Consider the following 12,991-nt stretch of genomic DNA (forward strand, 5'->3'; position numbering starts at 1 on the left):
CAGCACCAACATATGCCAGCAAATGCTGCTGTGTTTTGTGAGCTGGCTCACTGATTCAAACACTCTGGTCAAATATACGCAGTTAAGGCTATTAATAGTAGCACTAAGAAAAGACATCCATATTTTGCTTGTGAGCTGCCTGTCCTTTCTCGCCCTGTCCTCCCTCCCAGATAAATTATGTTATGTTATGTGGTGGCTAACGAAATGTGCAGAGCAGCAGAACAGATCACAGCTTAGATCAGRTATTTCCAAAGTGGCTGAGGACAGCTGACCATTATTTACTTGCAACACACAGTAAGCAGAGATGAAGGCTAAATGTGAGTCTTTTCTACCCAGAGGATATTAATCTTGTATGTATATAGGAGGAAATAGCAATTGCATTTCACACTGGTTCCGAGGGCAAAACCAACCAACCAACCAACCTTTGGTTACAAACATCTCGTCAGCTTCTTGGGGCTCTGCCCCCTCAGTAGTGGCATTGAAGCAATAAAACACTTGCATGTTGCTRCCCACACTGAACACAAGATTTGTGTGGGTGAAGCTGCCAGGCTCTGACATGGTCACACCCCTTGGACAGACACGGAGAGACCACCTTGGATGGGCTGAACATCTCTCCCATCACTTGCAGCACTTCTCTCTATTCTTTGCCAGCATCTCAAGGTACCRTTTTTCAACAGAAACCTGAGGTTCATACCCAAAGCCTCCCTTTACACTGGATTGCACAAAATACCCTCAGAACTGCTCCAGCTTTGTCTGAAGTCAACATCTGCCTAACTTCTTTGTTTTACTCTTTATTTTTTATTCATGTATCTAAAACCTACTGAATGAGCTCTGAAACCTTCTCTACCACAGTTTTGTCCCTTCAGGTTCCACAGCAAAAGGAAGTTTTTTTTATAATGTTAACATTAAAGAAACACTGAGCTGGTTGATCTTTTGGGATTTCTTGAGGATATTTTCTTTAAAAATTCAGAATTCTCTTTTAAGCATTTTTTTTTTTTTTCTGAAATTTGAAAGCAATTTGTTGATCTTTGAGAGACAGAGGGAAAAATGTAGAAAAACTCTGTAACTCTGAAATTTTTGTTTTTGGAAAAAATAAAAATCTGTTTCTCTTTTAGCAAGAACCAGCATTGCTCTCCTTCCRTATGGAAGGATATGATGAAATATATGATCTATGCCATCATGAAATGTGGGCATTACTTGTTAAACTCTTCAGCACACAGATGAAGCTGATTAAACTATTCCAGAGGAAGGCACTTGTCACTGAAGATGTTTTGTGACTATGCTATGAAGTTGACTCAACAGTATTTAACTGATGATTCATTATTTCACACATTATTTTGAACCCCAGTAATGCACAAGGACCCTCCTATACCAGGTACAGCATGAACATGGAATAAAGAGGCATCTTCTGCTTCCAAGAGCTCCTAGTCCTTGTGGAGGCAGAGGGAGACAAATGGAGGGTCAGATTAAAGGAACCAGTCAGGATATGCATCAAAATTTGAATAACCATCACAGTAGGGAGAGATTTAACTGGGACTATGTCTCCATGATATTCATATTAAAAAAAAGCCTCAGAAGATTTTAAGCATCCCATGCCCATTCCTCACTCTTATCCCAAGTGAGATCAGATGTGGGAAAAGGAGAATACTGAAATAGAAAGGGGCTGTTTGAGGCTGTGAGTGGTGCAAAGCCCCAAGGGATCCTTGGGAGAAGCTCCACAGCAGTTTGTATRTGGGGAGAGGGTCAGTCTTGGAGCCATCTGCCAAAAAGCTGGAGAAGCCCTAAGCTGCATCAGACAGTCCTAGGATGAAACAGTGGGAAGTCAAAATATATTGAGATCCGGCTTTTTACTTATACCTTGCTCACCATATGTATTTTGGAAAACTATTGCAGGCTGCTAGGAAGAGCTATTTTCCTCCACTTGCAGATTTTTCTCCAGCCTCATTTGAAGTGGGAGAAGTGTGTGACCAGGGTTATAAGTTTCTACACGCACACATCTGAAGTTTCACACGACTTTCTTTCGCAGCGGGAGCTCTGCACAGCCCCCTGCTCCACTGAGACCCTTCAACTTCCAATATCCTACAAGCCACACCTTCACCTCCCACAGCCCTGCGTGTCATCAGTGCCCACTCCGGTGCAAGGGACTGCCTGGCAGTCGCTGCCCTCACCCAGGAGTGTCCCTGCCTTTCCCATCTYTGCTCTTTTACAACTTTCCCCTTTGCAGTCTCCCTCCTATCCACCTCTTCCCTTTGCATTCCTCCTCTTTGCAATTCTGCCTTTGCATCCCTCCCCTTTGTATCCCTCCCTTTTCACCTCCCCCTTTGCACCTCTCTCACTTACATCCCTCCCCTTTSCCTCTCTGCCCCCTTCGCATCCCTGCCTTTTCTCATCCCTCCCCTTTGCATCTCTGCCTCTCGCATCTCTGCCCCCGTACACCCCCTGCCCCTCGACCCTCTGCATCCTCGCCCCTTCGCACCCCTGTCTGCTCGGATCTCAGCCCTTGGGGCATCTGCCCCAGCACCCTCCACTCCTCCCTCCCCCAGCCCTTCGCATCTCCGCCTCGCTGCCTCCCTGCGCTCTCCCCTAACCCCGGTCCCCCGCAGCCTCCGGGGCATCCCGCAGCGCCTCCGGGCCGTCCTGCCCCCCGCTCCAACCCCGCTGACCCCCGTCCCTCCCCGTCCCTCCCGGCCCGGAGCCGCCCGCGATGCCGCCGCTGCCGCTGCCGGTAGCGGTGCCGGTGCCGGTGCCGGTGCTGGTGCTGGGGCTGGTGCTGGTTTTGGGGGGCCGGGCGGCCGGCGGGGGAGGCTGCCAGCTGCCGGCCGAGTGGAGACCGCTCAGCGAGGGCTGCCGGGCCGAGCTGGCCGCGATCATCGTGTACGCGCGGGTGCTGGCGCTGCACCCCGACCCCTACGGCGCCTACAACTACCTGCCCTGGCAGAGGGAYCCCCCCGGCGGCCCCCAGCAGGGAGCGGGAGACCTCTTCTACTCGGCCGAGATCGAGCTGCTGTGCGACCAGGCGTGGGGCAGCATGCTGGAGGTGCCCGCCGGCTCCCGCCTCAACCTCACCGGCCTCGGCTACTTCTCCTGCCACTCGCACACCGTCATGCAGGGCTACGCTTATTTCTTCTTCCTCCGGTGAGTCCCGGGGTGAGGGGGTCCGGGRTCGGGGTGGAATGTCGCATCCCGGCTCCGGGGCATCTCCGCGGGCGGGGAATGAGCGCTCGCCCCTGCCCGGAGGATTCGCTCCGTCCCCCTCCGCTCTCCCCGCAGCGCCCTCTCCTTTGCTCTTCCACCCCCAGTTTCATAAGGAAAGAGAAACGCGAAACACCCAATTCCCATAATATTCCAGCATTGTCGGCCAGCAGATGCACAGGGAGCTGCTGTTGAGTAGCTCGTGGGTGCTGCCGCTTTGTTTTTACGGCGGGACGGTCACAGAGCTGGAGACAGGCCAGCGCCTGTTTGCCGAAGTTTGGCATGAGAGTTTAAAACCCGTACCCAAATACTCACCTGATAGCTTTCCATCGACTCTCCCGAGTCCCAGCCAAACCCTGACTTTGGGCACATCGAAAGAATAAGAAAATAAACCACAGTGTGGGAACAGAGCCATCACCGTGACCTTTCAATTCAACAGCATTTGCGAAATACTACTCAGTGGCTTGTTTTGAAATACTTGGTATATTCTTACACTGGGTGCATAAAAAACTCATTTTGATGCTGTCTAGGGCTTAGTCTGTAGCAACATCTTAAAACACATTTTATTGACTCTAGTAATTTTTTGACTGTTTGAAGGAGTACTTAAGCTCTGGGCTCAAGGGCAAAGTGATGCAAATTCAGTAGAAACTGTTTACAGATACAAATTTGCCTCCTTCATGGGATTTCATGGGTGTCTGCAAGGTGRTTAGATCCTTACTGCTGCTGCCTGATCCAGTCCCCATGGTGGAAATTGTCAGTTTGGTGGCTTAAGTGCCAGGATAGCTGACAGCCACTTGCCAGCTGTAAGTCTGTGTGACTTTTTGTTGAGCCAGGCTGAAGTATGACAGGTGACTTCTGCAGCAGAGAGAGTGCTGYTCATTCTCACAGTGCAATCTGTGTTCCAGAATGGATGAGAACTACATCCTCCTGCCACATGGAGTCAACTTCCAGGAGGCGATTTTCCCTGATACCCAGGAGAACAGAAGGATGTTTGCCAGCCTTTTCCAGTTTTCAAACTGCTCRCAGGCACAGCATGTGTTGAGCTTCTCCAGTGACTGGGAGATTCAAGAGGACAACCGGGTAAGGGATTTACTTGCTCTCTGGTGCTTGTTTTCTRAGTGGGCAAAGGCATTCCCCTGTGCTTTGTGAGCATATGTATATGAATGCAGAGCAGCAGGTCCCTGATTATCTTGTTCATTGGGCAGCATCACTAGCAAAGTACCACACTGCTGAGGAGATATTAAACAGTTTTTAAAACTGACCTCTGTGTTAGCTTCCACTGGACCTGAGCAAAGCTTGGCATCAACTTGTTCGGGAGCAATAGATTGAAAATCGTATTGCTTGTGATCTTGTCCTCCTCCACCCAGAGCATTCCTGGGTTTGCTATCTCTAGACTTCATTTTTTAACTTCAGCTSAAGTGTTCAGGAGCAGAGCTTTGCTTTTGTACTTCTGTGTTCATCTCCTGTAGCAAGAGCAGTGCCTGGACCATGACAGACTGTAAGGGATTATTCTTGCCTGACTCCACATAACAGCATAAACATCTACTAAACTAATCACCCTAAGCTGCCTTTGTAGCAACTGGGGAAAAATAGGCTCTTGAGGGCACATTTCATGTCAGCGATGAGGGCAGGATTTGTCTCAGTGATGCCAGCACAGACATCTGAACAAGATGTATGAAATTCTCTTTCTCCTTTCAAGGGAGGCGACAGCAAGTAGTTCACTCTCTAGGAGATCCTTCCTAAAGGAAGTCCAATGATGCCCATTGTTAGTGGCCTCTGAGCCCCTTTGTGGGATTGTAGTGGGTGTAGTAAATGCAGGATTTTAATAGATGCTTATTTGGCAGAGAGGAGAAACCTGTTGTTACGTGTGCATGTTTTGGATGTGCATATACTTTTGAAAAAGGGAAACTTGGACAGCTGGTTTAGTGCCAAACCTCGTTTCATGAGGCTGCTTGTTTCCCCTGGTAGCTGAGAACATTTTAAGCATCTYTGTAGGTCAGGATGGACAGGACAGGTGTCATCACTTGTATCCTCTGTGGATTCACCCAAGGCACGATGTTTATGTATGACAGCAGATGTACTAGTGGCTTGTTTGGGAGATGGATGGAGGGAGCCTTTTCCTTTCACCACCTGGCCAAATGCCAGCATACAAAGTTTGAGCTGCTGTGTGGCCATCTGGCCAGTGACACAGCTCCTCTCCTTGTGCAAGCCAGTGTTTTCCTGCTGATGATATTTTGGGGAGGGAGGGGAGAAYGGTGCCGGTCAAGTATATATTTGGGGACCACAGCAGAAATTGATTTTAAGAGGAAATTAATCACCTTACAATTAAATTGCAGAGCTGTAATCCTGTCTGGGCAAGAAGGGGGAGGTGGAGAACCCTGGTCCCAGCCCTGCCTCCTCCCTCCCAGCCCCCTTGCTCCCCAGTGCCCCAAGCAACATACTTGGCAAGTAAAGGAGCTGCTGCTGCCAAATCCACAGATTTTCGTCCTGGGGAGCAAAGTGGCAGTGGGGGACCACCAGATCCAACTGCCAGTGTCTGCTTGTGATGCCTCTGCACTGTTTTTTTAGTCCTGCTGGGCTCAGTGTAGGGGATATTGAAAGGCTGGTGTTCGCTTGTTGCCAGCAATGAATGTTACTGGTCAGCTTTAATGGAAATCACAACACAGAAACCYCAGGGTAAGCTGGGGCAACCCTCAGCATATGTATCAAAAGTGCCTTTCAGCTGTTGCACTCTTTGACCCGTGCAGCTGTGAGCAGACTGGAGGGGATTAGAGCTGCTGSTCCCACAGACAGGGGCTGGGGGCTTTACATGCTTCAACACCCACCCACCCAGTGAACAAATTCAGCACAACTGACGGATACTTTGTCTCCCCTTCATAATGAAAAGTAAAAGCTTCCTGTGCACCAGTTAAAAATAGTTCGGGCTGACTGTGCTCCCATTCAGCTCCTGCATCTGTGTTTGCCCAGCCGAGCGCCGGCTCCCGGCGCCTGCATGCCCTGTCCTGGGAAGGGGATGACATTTCTGGCTGCTGCAATATCACAAATTTGTTCCTCAGCTCTTCCCAGGTACAGCTCTCTTCAGTGTTTCCCTCCTYTCTCTGCCTTGCCACATGCAGTGGTGGCTTTCCCAATTGCCCCTGTGTCTGCTTGCATCCTGTCACAGTGTGAACAATTTCTGTTTCCAAGTATGCTGGGCCAAGCTGCCCCATGCTGGCTCCTAATCTGAAATCTGTGGTGTGTGCCAGCTTCATGGCACAGAAAGTGAACACAGCTTCGAACATTATCCTGGAAGTTTTTTTTTTTTTTCAAAAGACGCTCTCTGGGATTCATCGAAAGAGGGGCTCTGTGATGGTGTCAAGTYGTGGAGAGCTTGGACAGAAAGGGAAGGGTTGTCTCACATTGTAGTGAGGACTCAAGRGTCTCACTAGCTGCTGTATACTGACATAAATGATTGCTTAAAATACGTCATGGATGTTTTGTGCAGTCAGAGAGCAGAGGTGGAAATGTTGAGATGTTCAGAGCAGAAGGCAGCTGGGATAAAGGTCTCCAGGAGTTAGTAGGTAGCATCCTGCCTCCAGGTGTTGGAGCAGCAGCATGCAGGGACACCTTAAAAAACAGCAGTACAGAAGGGGTTTGGAATAAAGGAATGACGAATTTTTCTGTTTGCAGCTGAAACCCATACTCTGAAAGACTTTTTGAATCCTGCTCTTGATATATTTTGTGGGGTGGACACTTTAAGGGAGACTTCAGCMCTGGAAGCATGTGCAGTTGCAATGAATAATTTGTGTTTGTAGCTCTGGGATGCTYAGCCAGAAAGAAGGAACGAAATGAGGAAACCCTGATAACACCTTTTCTTCCTTCCAGAAAATGTGTCTGATGATGCAAAAGAGAGTAAAGAGATGTGCAAGAACTTTTTGATGCACTGGGATGTGCCACCTGCCTTTTCAATCATGGGAAAATGCTTTCRATTTTCGGAAAGCCCCATGGCGTGTGATGAAAACAGGTCAGACCCAAGGCACATCTCRTTGAGTATAATACTTTCTTCATCCTGGGCCTGCTGCTCTTGCTGTAAGCTAATTCCAGCTGCATTTTTAAGCCCCTTGCAGTCTGGGCTAAGAGCCAAATGCTGCTTTCCATAGTTTTCCAATAACCCCACAATCTCATAAATTCACTCAGGCACTTGTTCTGGCCATTGCAGAGAGCAACCATAGCTCCTGTTGTAATTTCTTTAGTCACTTGCATTTTGGCCTCCCCTTTTGCAGGGGCAAATACTAATGTATCTTGACTTTTCTCTCAGCCTCTGAGTGAGTGATGTTTGTTTTACTCCAACTYGTTGCTGCAGTGGTTTCCACAAGGTTGTTTCTAAAACCGAGGGATGATGCAGTATGGTGGGATTGAACTCTMGCCCCTCTTCAGAGTTTTACCATTTTAGTGCAAATCTAGGAGCTTTAATTTCTCCTCCTGGCCTTCTGCAGGGTTATGTGCTCTCATAAAGAAGACCTTGTTAATCTGCACACAAGGGATTACGTAAGAAGTGACTCAAGGTGTCCATAAGGGCTGTAGAAATCTCGATCAGCACTTGTTATTATTCAGAGGGGCTTTAACTCCTGGTTTTGTCATCAGACAGGTAGGAAAATGTGTTTCTTTTGGCCTCCCCTTTTATGGACGCAGGAGAGTTGCAAAATGACCCCACATGCATCACAACAAGGGAATAATGGCAAGGTGTCAACCCACTTGTGAGCAACAGTGAGAGCACCAGCACTGAGATAAAGTCCATGGACGTTGAGGAATCCAATAATTTCAGTTAAGCTCAGTGAGTTTGCAGGGGTGGACTGTACTTTTTATTGAGCCTTTCTCCCTGCATTCATTCTTTTCCTCTCTAGCAGCAGAGCCACAGCCACGCTGTTACCTCAATTGATTTAGATGAATGGACTTGCCTTCTGAGAAACCTCCAGAGCTTTATCTGGGTAATAATAGAGCTTTTATGAGAGTAGACAGTGTCCCAAATAAAAAGCAAGGTAATTAGTGGGTTAGCCTGGCAATCTACAAATATCTGCTTAGCAACTTCAGGCCTGGTTCTTCTTCTCTGGTGGCACCATRGCTGCTGTAACAACCTAGTGACCTGACTGGGACATCTGGAAGACTTTGGAGCAGCTGAAAAGGGAATTGGATAAGAAAAGCCATGTAATTCATAAATGGCCTTGCCATTATTATGCAAAGCAAAAATTAAATTAAATTACATTTTTCCTCTGCAGAAGTAGAGGAAATAGTTTCAGAACTGTTTGTATTTTAGCAACTGCAGTGTGCACGGGCTGGGAGCCAGTGGTTTGGGTGGATCCCTGAGGCTATCTGTGGGCAGCAGCATGTTTTCTSGTCCCAGACTCTCTCTTTCCTGATGCTCTCAACCATGAGAGTTGCAGTGAGTCTCATTCAGCAACATTTCACAGCACCATGAGGGGACAAGCCACAGAGAAACAGCTACTTGCACTGAAGCTCTTTGCTACCAGAGAAGGGCTTGTTCACGTGATGTTTGCTGTGAGGACTTGTTTTGGTCCATCTCTCAGGCAACAGAGAGGGGGAAGGAAGAAGGGAACTTGGGGAAGTCCCCATAAATTTTCAGACCACTCTGATTTTGGAAGTGATTAAGTAGTAGCATGTCCAGAGAATGCCTGAGTTATCTTGAATGCACAGACCAGAGGTCTTCCTGTGGTGGTTGAGGTGGACAATTTCTGATGACAAAAGTGGCTCTGCTCTGTCAGTCAGGCAAATCCTGGCCACTAGGTAAAACAAGCTGATAACTRTGTTGTCCATGTCATCCACAAAATTAAAATGAAAAAGTAGTATTTTTTTTCTCTTCTAAAAGTTAAGAACTTCTGCTCTTGCTTCCCTCTCTGCTCTGAGTGCTGGGAGATGAATTTCAAGACTGGAAAATGCTGGTCATGGAGTCCAGAGCCAGCAGTTCGAGGAGAAGAACCAGTCTGAAAAAGAGCAGGTTGCAGCCTGGCTTGGTGGCAGCAGTTCTCTTTAGTTCCTGTGTACAGATTTTTTTTTGTTTTCTTGTGGTGTGAGCTGCATTAGGGATCCTCCCTTCCCTGGTCTTGAGGCACAAGGGAAATGCAAAATAACCTCAGTTCAAAACTGTGCTCAGTTCAAAGTGCTGTGTGGCAAGGGCAGAACAAAAAGACCTCAAAATAGAATTAAAGTGAGGTCCAATATCTAGAGGTTGAAAATCTTTTACATGTGGTTTCTTGCCCTGCCATTGGTTAGAGAAGTTGTTTCTCCATGAACCTAATAGCATGATAGAAAGTGCCATCGCTCCTGAGTTGTTTTCATAGTGATTTACAGTGCTTTTGTTTTCCTCCCAGAAACCCACACAGAGCCTACTCCCTCMCTATGATCTGTGTTTAATTTGAGTACATGTAAGCAATATCAGATGAAATGGAGAACTGCTGACAAGTGTCTGGGACAAGGGAAGACCACGAGACAATTGATACATTTGGGTAACATCCCCATGAGCCTTTTGGCATAGAAATGGCATTGACTCTTTTACAAATCTTCCCACCCAGGCTGGTGGTAGGGGACACAATTGGCATCTCCTTAKCAGTTTTCTGTCTTCCCACATGCACACAGGCTGATAAAAGACAGAATAAAAGATTACAACGGAGTACACAATAGCCTTATCCACAGGATCTTTCCATCTCATGTGGCCTTTATCATATTTATAACATCCAGAAGGTGTTCTGAGCAGAGCTTCCCAGGAGAAAAATGGGGAAATAGCTCTGTTTTTCAGTTGTTTCTTAGAGGCACATTATTTCTGTTGGGTGTAGGTTGGCTGATTTTCATATACAATGCAGGAGGGATGACCTGATGYARTGTGRGAGCCTTGGATTTGGTRTCATTTGTGAACAGTCAGAATTTGRRGTTGAAAATGAAGCTTTTCCCCACCCATCTGAGCTCTTTTCCCCCATGGCAACCATGCTGGTGGGGAGGTGCCAAGGTGAGGCCCCCACTTAGCACCCTCCTGGTACCAGCAGGCATCCCCCAAAGAGCTCCTGGTGGACGTGTCTGGACCAGCTTGCTACCAGGCAGTGCAGATAGAGCACAGCTCCCTCTGACTGTGTCTCAGGCACATCCAAGTACATAATATCCTCAAAAATATCCGTTTTCCAGCCTGCCGAGCAAGGAAATGCCAAGACAACCAGGGCTATGCGTGTGTGTGTATGTACTGCTGCCTCCTCGAAGGGCGAAGCAGCAATCCTTCCAGGAATTGGCAGGGAWTGGAGACTCACATGGCTCCAGGCTGCTTTTAATTATCCAGAGTCACACTTTAATGAAGTTGTGCCAAATGCACTAAATCATTCCATATTTCATGGCACAAGGCTGCCTGCTGCTGTACTTGAGCTTGGTGGTGAACAGGCTCCTGACCCCAGCCCCAGGACACCTTTTGGATTCTCCATCTGGCTGGTGGCCACGGAGGAAGTTGATAGTTGTAGGCTGAGCTCTGCACATTGAGAGACATTAAGGTGGGGCTGAAGGGACCCTGTTGTCCCTGCTGTGTTTCAGACCCAAGGCTGTCTTGCAGGATTGCCATACATTGAACTTTCCAGCCCAGACGTGGCTGAAAGACTTGCAGTGGCACAAATCCTCCTGCAGTGCTTTGTCAGCTGGATGAAGAGGTTTTTGGGAGTCCCTGACTTTTGGAAGCCTCTTAGCCAAGGACCAAGGCACTGTGTAGGTAGGAGAGGTGGGACTTTGAGCTGGTCACATTCCCTCTATGTGAGCACAGGGGTGAGTGATACCTCCCTCAGGGGAGGCCAATGGGAAAWTCAAAGCCCACCCTGAGCATCCACATGTGAAAGTGGGCTGGGAATTGCAGCATTGCAGTGAGAGGTGGAGCTCTCCTCMACACCCTCTGGAGATGACACTGTCATGGGAAAAGTGGCAACAAGAAGACATGAGGAGGTTAACTACAGTCCATTGTTTCCTTTCCTGTGTGTGAGTGGTGCCTCTGCTTTTCTTCCCTCCTGTTCATGGCGTCCCCAGAGCAGGAAAGTGAGAAGGGACATCCCACCACACATGGACTGAGAAGGGTGAAGGGAGAGGTGCAGAGAAAGGGCTGGTGGGGACCTGGGCTGTGAGATGGTGCTGTAGSGCAATGTGTGCTTGAAAGCACTTGTGTCCACAGCCCAATTCTGTTCCTCAACACCGGTCCATGTACTCAAGGCTCTCCCCAAGTACTGGGACACCGCCTACAAGGAGAAGAGTTGAGGATGGTGTTCTTAAGGTGGATGTATTCTCTTACTAACCCAAGAAAAAACAAGATGTRCAGTCCAAAGAATCAGATCACGGGTATTTTTGGATCCAGTCATGCTTACTGGTCATACTGGTTCCACAACATTTCAGTCCCAGAGAGTGGAGGTACCTGGAGCCTGGGAGCCACTGAAAGATGCTCAAATACGAGACCTGGMATTCTGCTTACAGTWACCCACTGGGACTATTCCARTGTTTTTGAYTGGGTTGGGAGCAGGAGGGGGAARCAAACACCAGAGCTGGCTGCACATRGCTTTTCACCTGTTTGGATTTTCCTAGACCTCATTTTTGGCCAAGTCTTTTGGGGAATACATTCAGAATGAATCTCAGTCAAGTTTTCTGGGACAACTTCTGCTGAAATGAATGAGTGAGGTATTCAAATTATGTGTTGTTTGGCACAGTTATGGKAGCCACCACACCCTTCTGTAAATCTGTGAGTCTGTCGATGTGTTGGGTGGTTTTGGGTGTACAAACCCATACTTTGTGTTGGTCAGCAGGTGGAAAGGATGATTCATGTGGATCAGCAGTCCTGGACCAGGATCTGTCCTTGATGCWCAAGCTGCTTCTACAGGCACTGTGGGCAGACCTGTTTTTTGGTTTAGTTGCTGGCTCCAGTTGACCTTGAAATCAGGGAAAGATTTTTCTTTCAGTTTCCCTCACTCTTCTGACACACCTGTGAGATAGATACAGAAAAAGATGGAGCAAAACATTTATTAAAATCAACAGCCACCAAAATCCAGCTGGCAGCTCTCAGACAGGACACCTGTGMTGCTGCCTGTAACCAGATCAGCCATTGTGGCTGGAAGGGAGATGAGGTCTTTTAATTTGGGACGTATTTTCTCCCAGCCCATGCATTTTGATGTTTATTTTCACAAATGACAAGCCAAGTTGACTCTGAGGCAGCAGGAGCTCCAGTCCCTAATGGAAGCTGCAGATGGAGCATTTTAAAGCYGGTCCTGCCTCTGCCAGCCAAGTACTTTTCCAAATTCCCCTGGAGAAGTGTCCTTGCCCTGTTGTGCTCCTCCAGGAGCAGCCATGTGGTGCTTGGCTTCACCACCAGCCCTGGCAGCGCTCAGCCCCTTGCAGCAGCTAATGTGAAGTGACAAACCAAAGTGCCTGGTTCTGGACTGGGAACATATGGTTGTGGTGGACCAATTGCAGCTGGTTGCTGCTCAAATCATTGCAGGTGCCTCTGGCAGCTGACAAAGTGACTCCCTCCTTTTTGTGCCCCAGTCTGTCAGCTTTTTTTGGAAGAACGCTGCTGCAACTGTTAGTCAAGTTATCTGTAAAAGGAATGACAGCAGAGAAAAATACATCAAGGGAAAAGCAAGTTTCCATGACACTGTGTAATACAAARGGAAAATAATATGACTAAAAAGCCAGGTCTGAATTTCTGCCAAAAAAACTTTAGAGTAAGCAAGCAAAAAAAAATTTCCTGAGATCTGACAACACTTAATGGACTTGTTCCGCAGTATTTTTGCATTTCTTA

At 47.9% G+C, this 12,991-nt stretch overlaps 1 protein-coding gene across 1 annotated transcript in view; it reads left to right on the forward strand.

The window, feature by feature from the left end:
• Positions 1-2,156: 2,156 nt before the first annotated feature.
• The window catches only part of CCDC3 (coiled-coil domain containing 3), a 34,201-nt gene continuing 23,366 nt past the window's right edge, over positions 2,157-12,991 (forward strand). Inside the window, exons 1-2 of the mRNA XM_057366457.1 lie at positions 2,157-3,135; positions 4,098-4,272. Coding sequence (XP_057222440.1) covers positions 2,705-3,135; positions 4,098-4,272 — 606 coding nt within the window. The 5' untranslated portion in view covers positions 2,157-2,704. The remainder of the gene's footprint in view (positions 3,136-4,097; positions 4,273-12,991) is intronic.

The sequence above is a fragment of the Malurus melanocephalus genome, unplaced genomic scaffold (genome assembly GCF_030028575.1).
Source record: "Malurus melanocephalus ecotype Western Australia unplaced genomic scaffold, MMel_1.1 scaffold_65, whole genome shotgun sequence".
Taxonomy (NCBI): Eukaryota; Metazoa; Chordata; class Aves; order Passeriformes; family Maluridae; genus Malurus; species Malurus melanocephalus.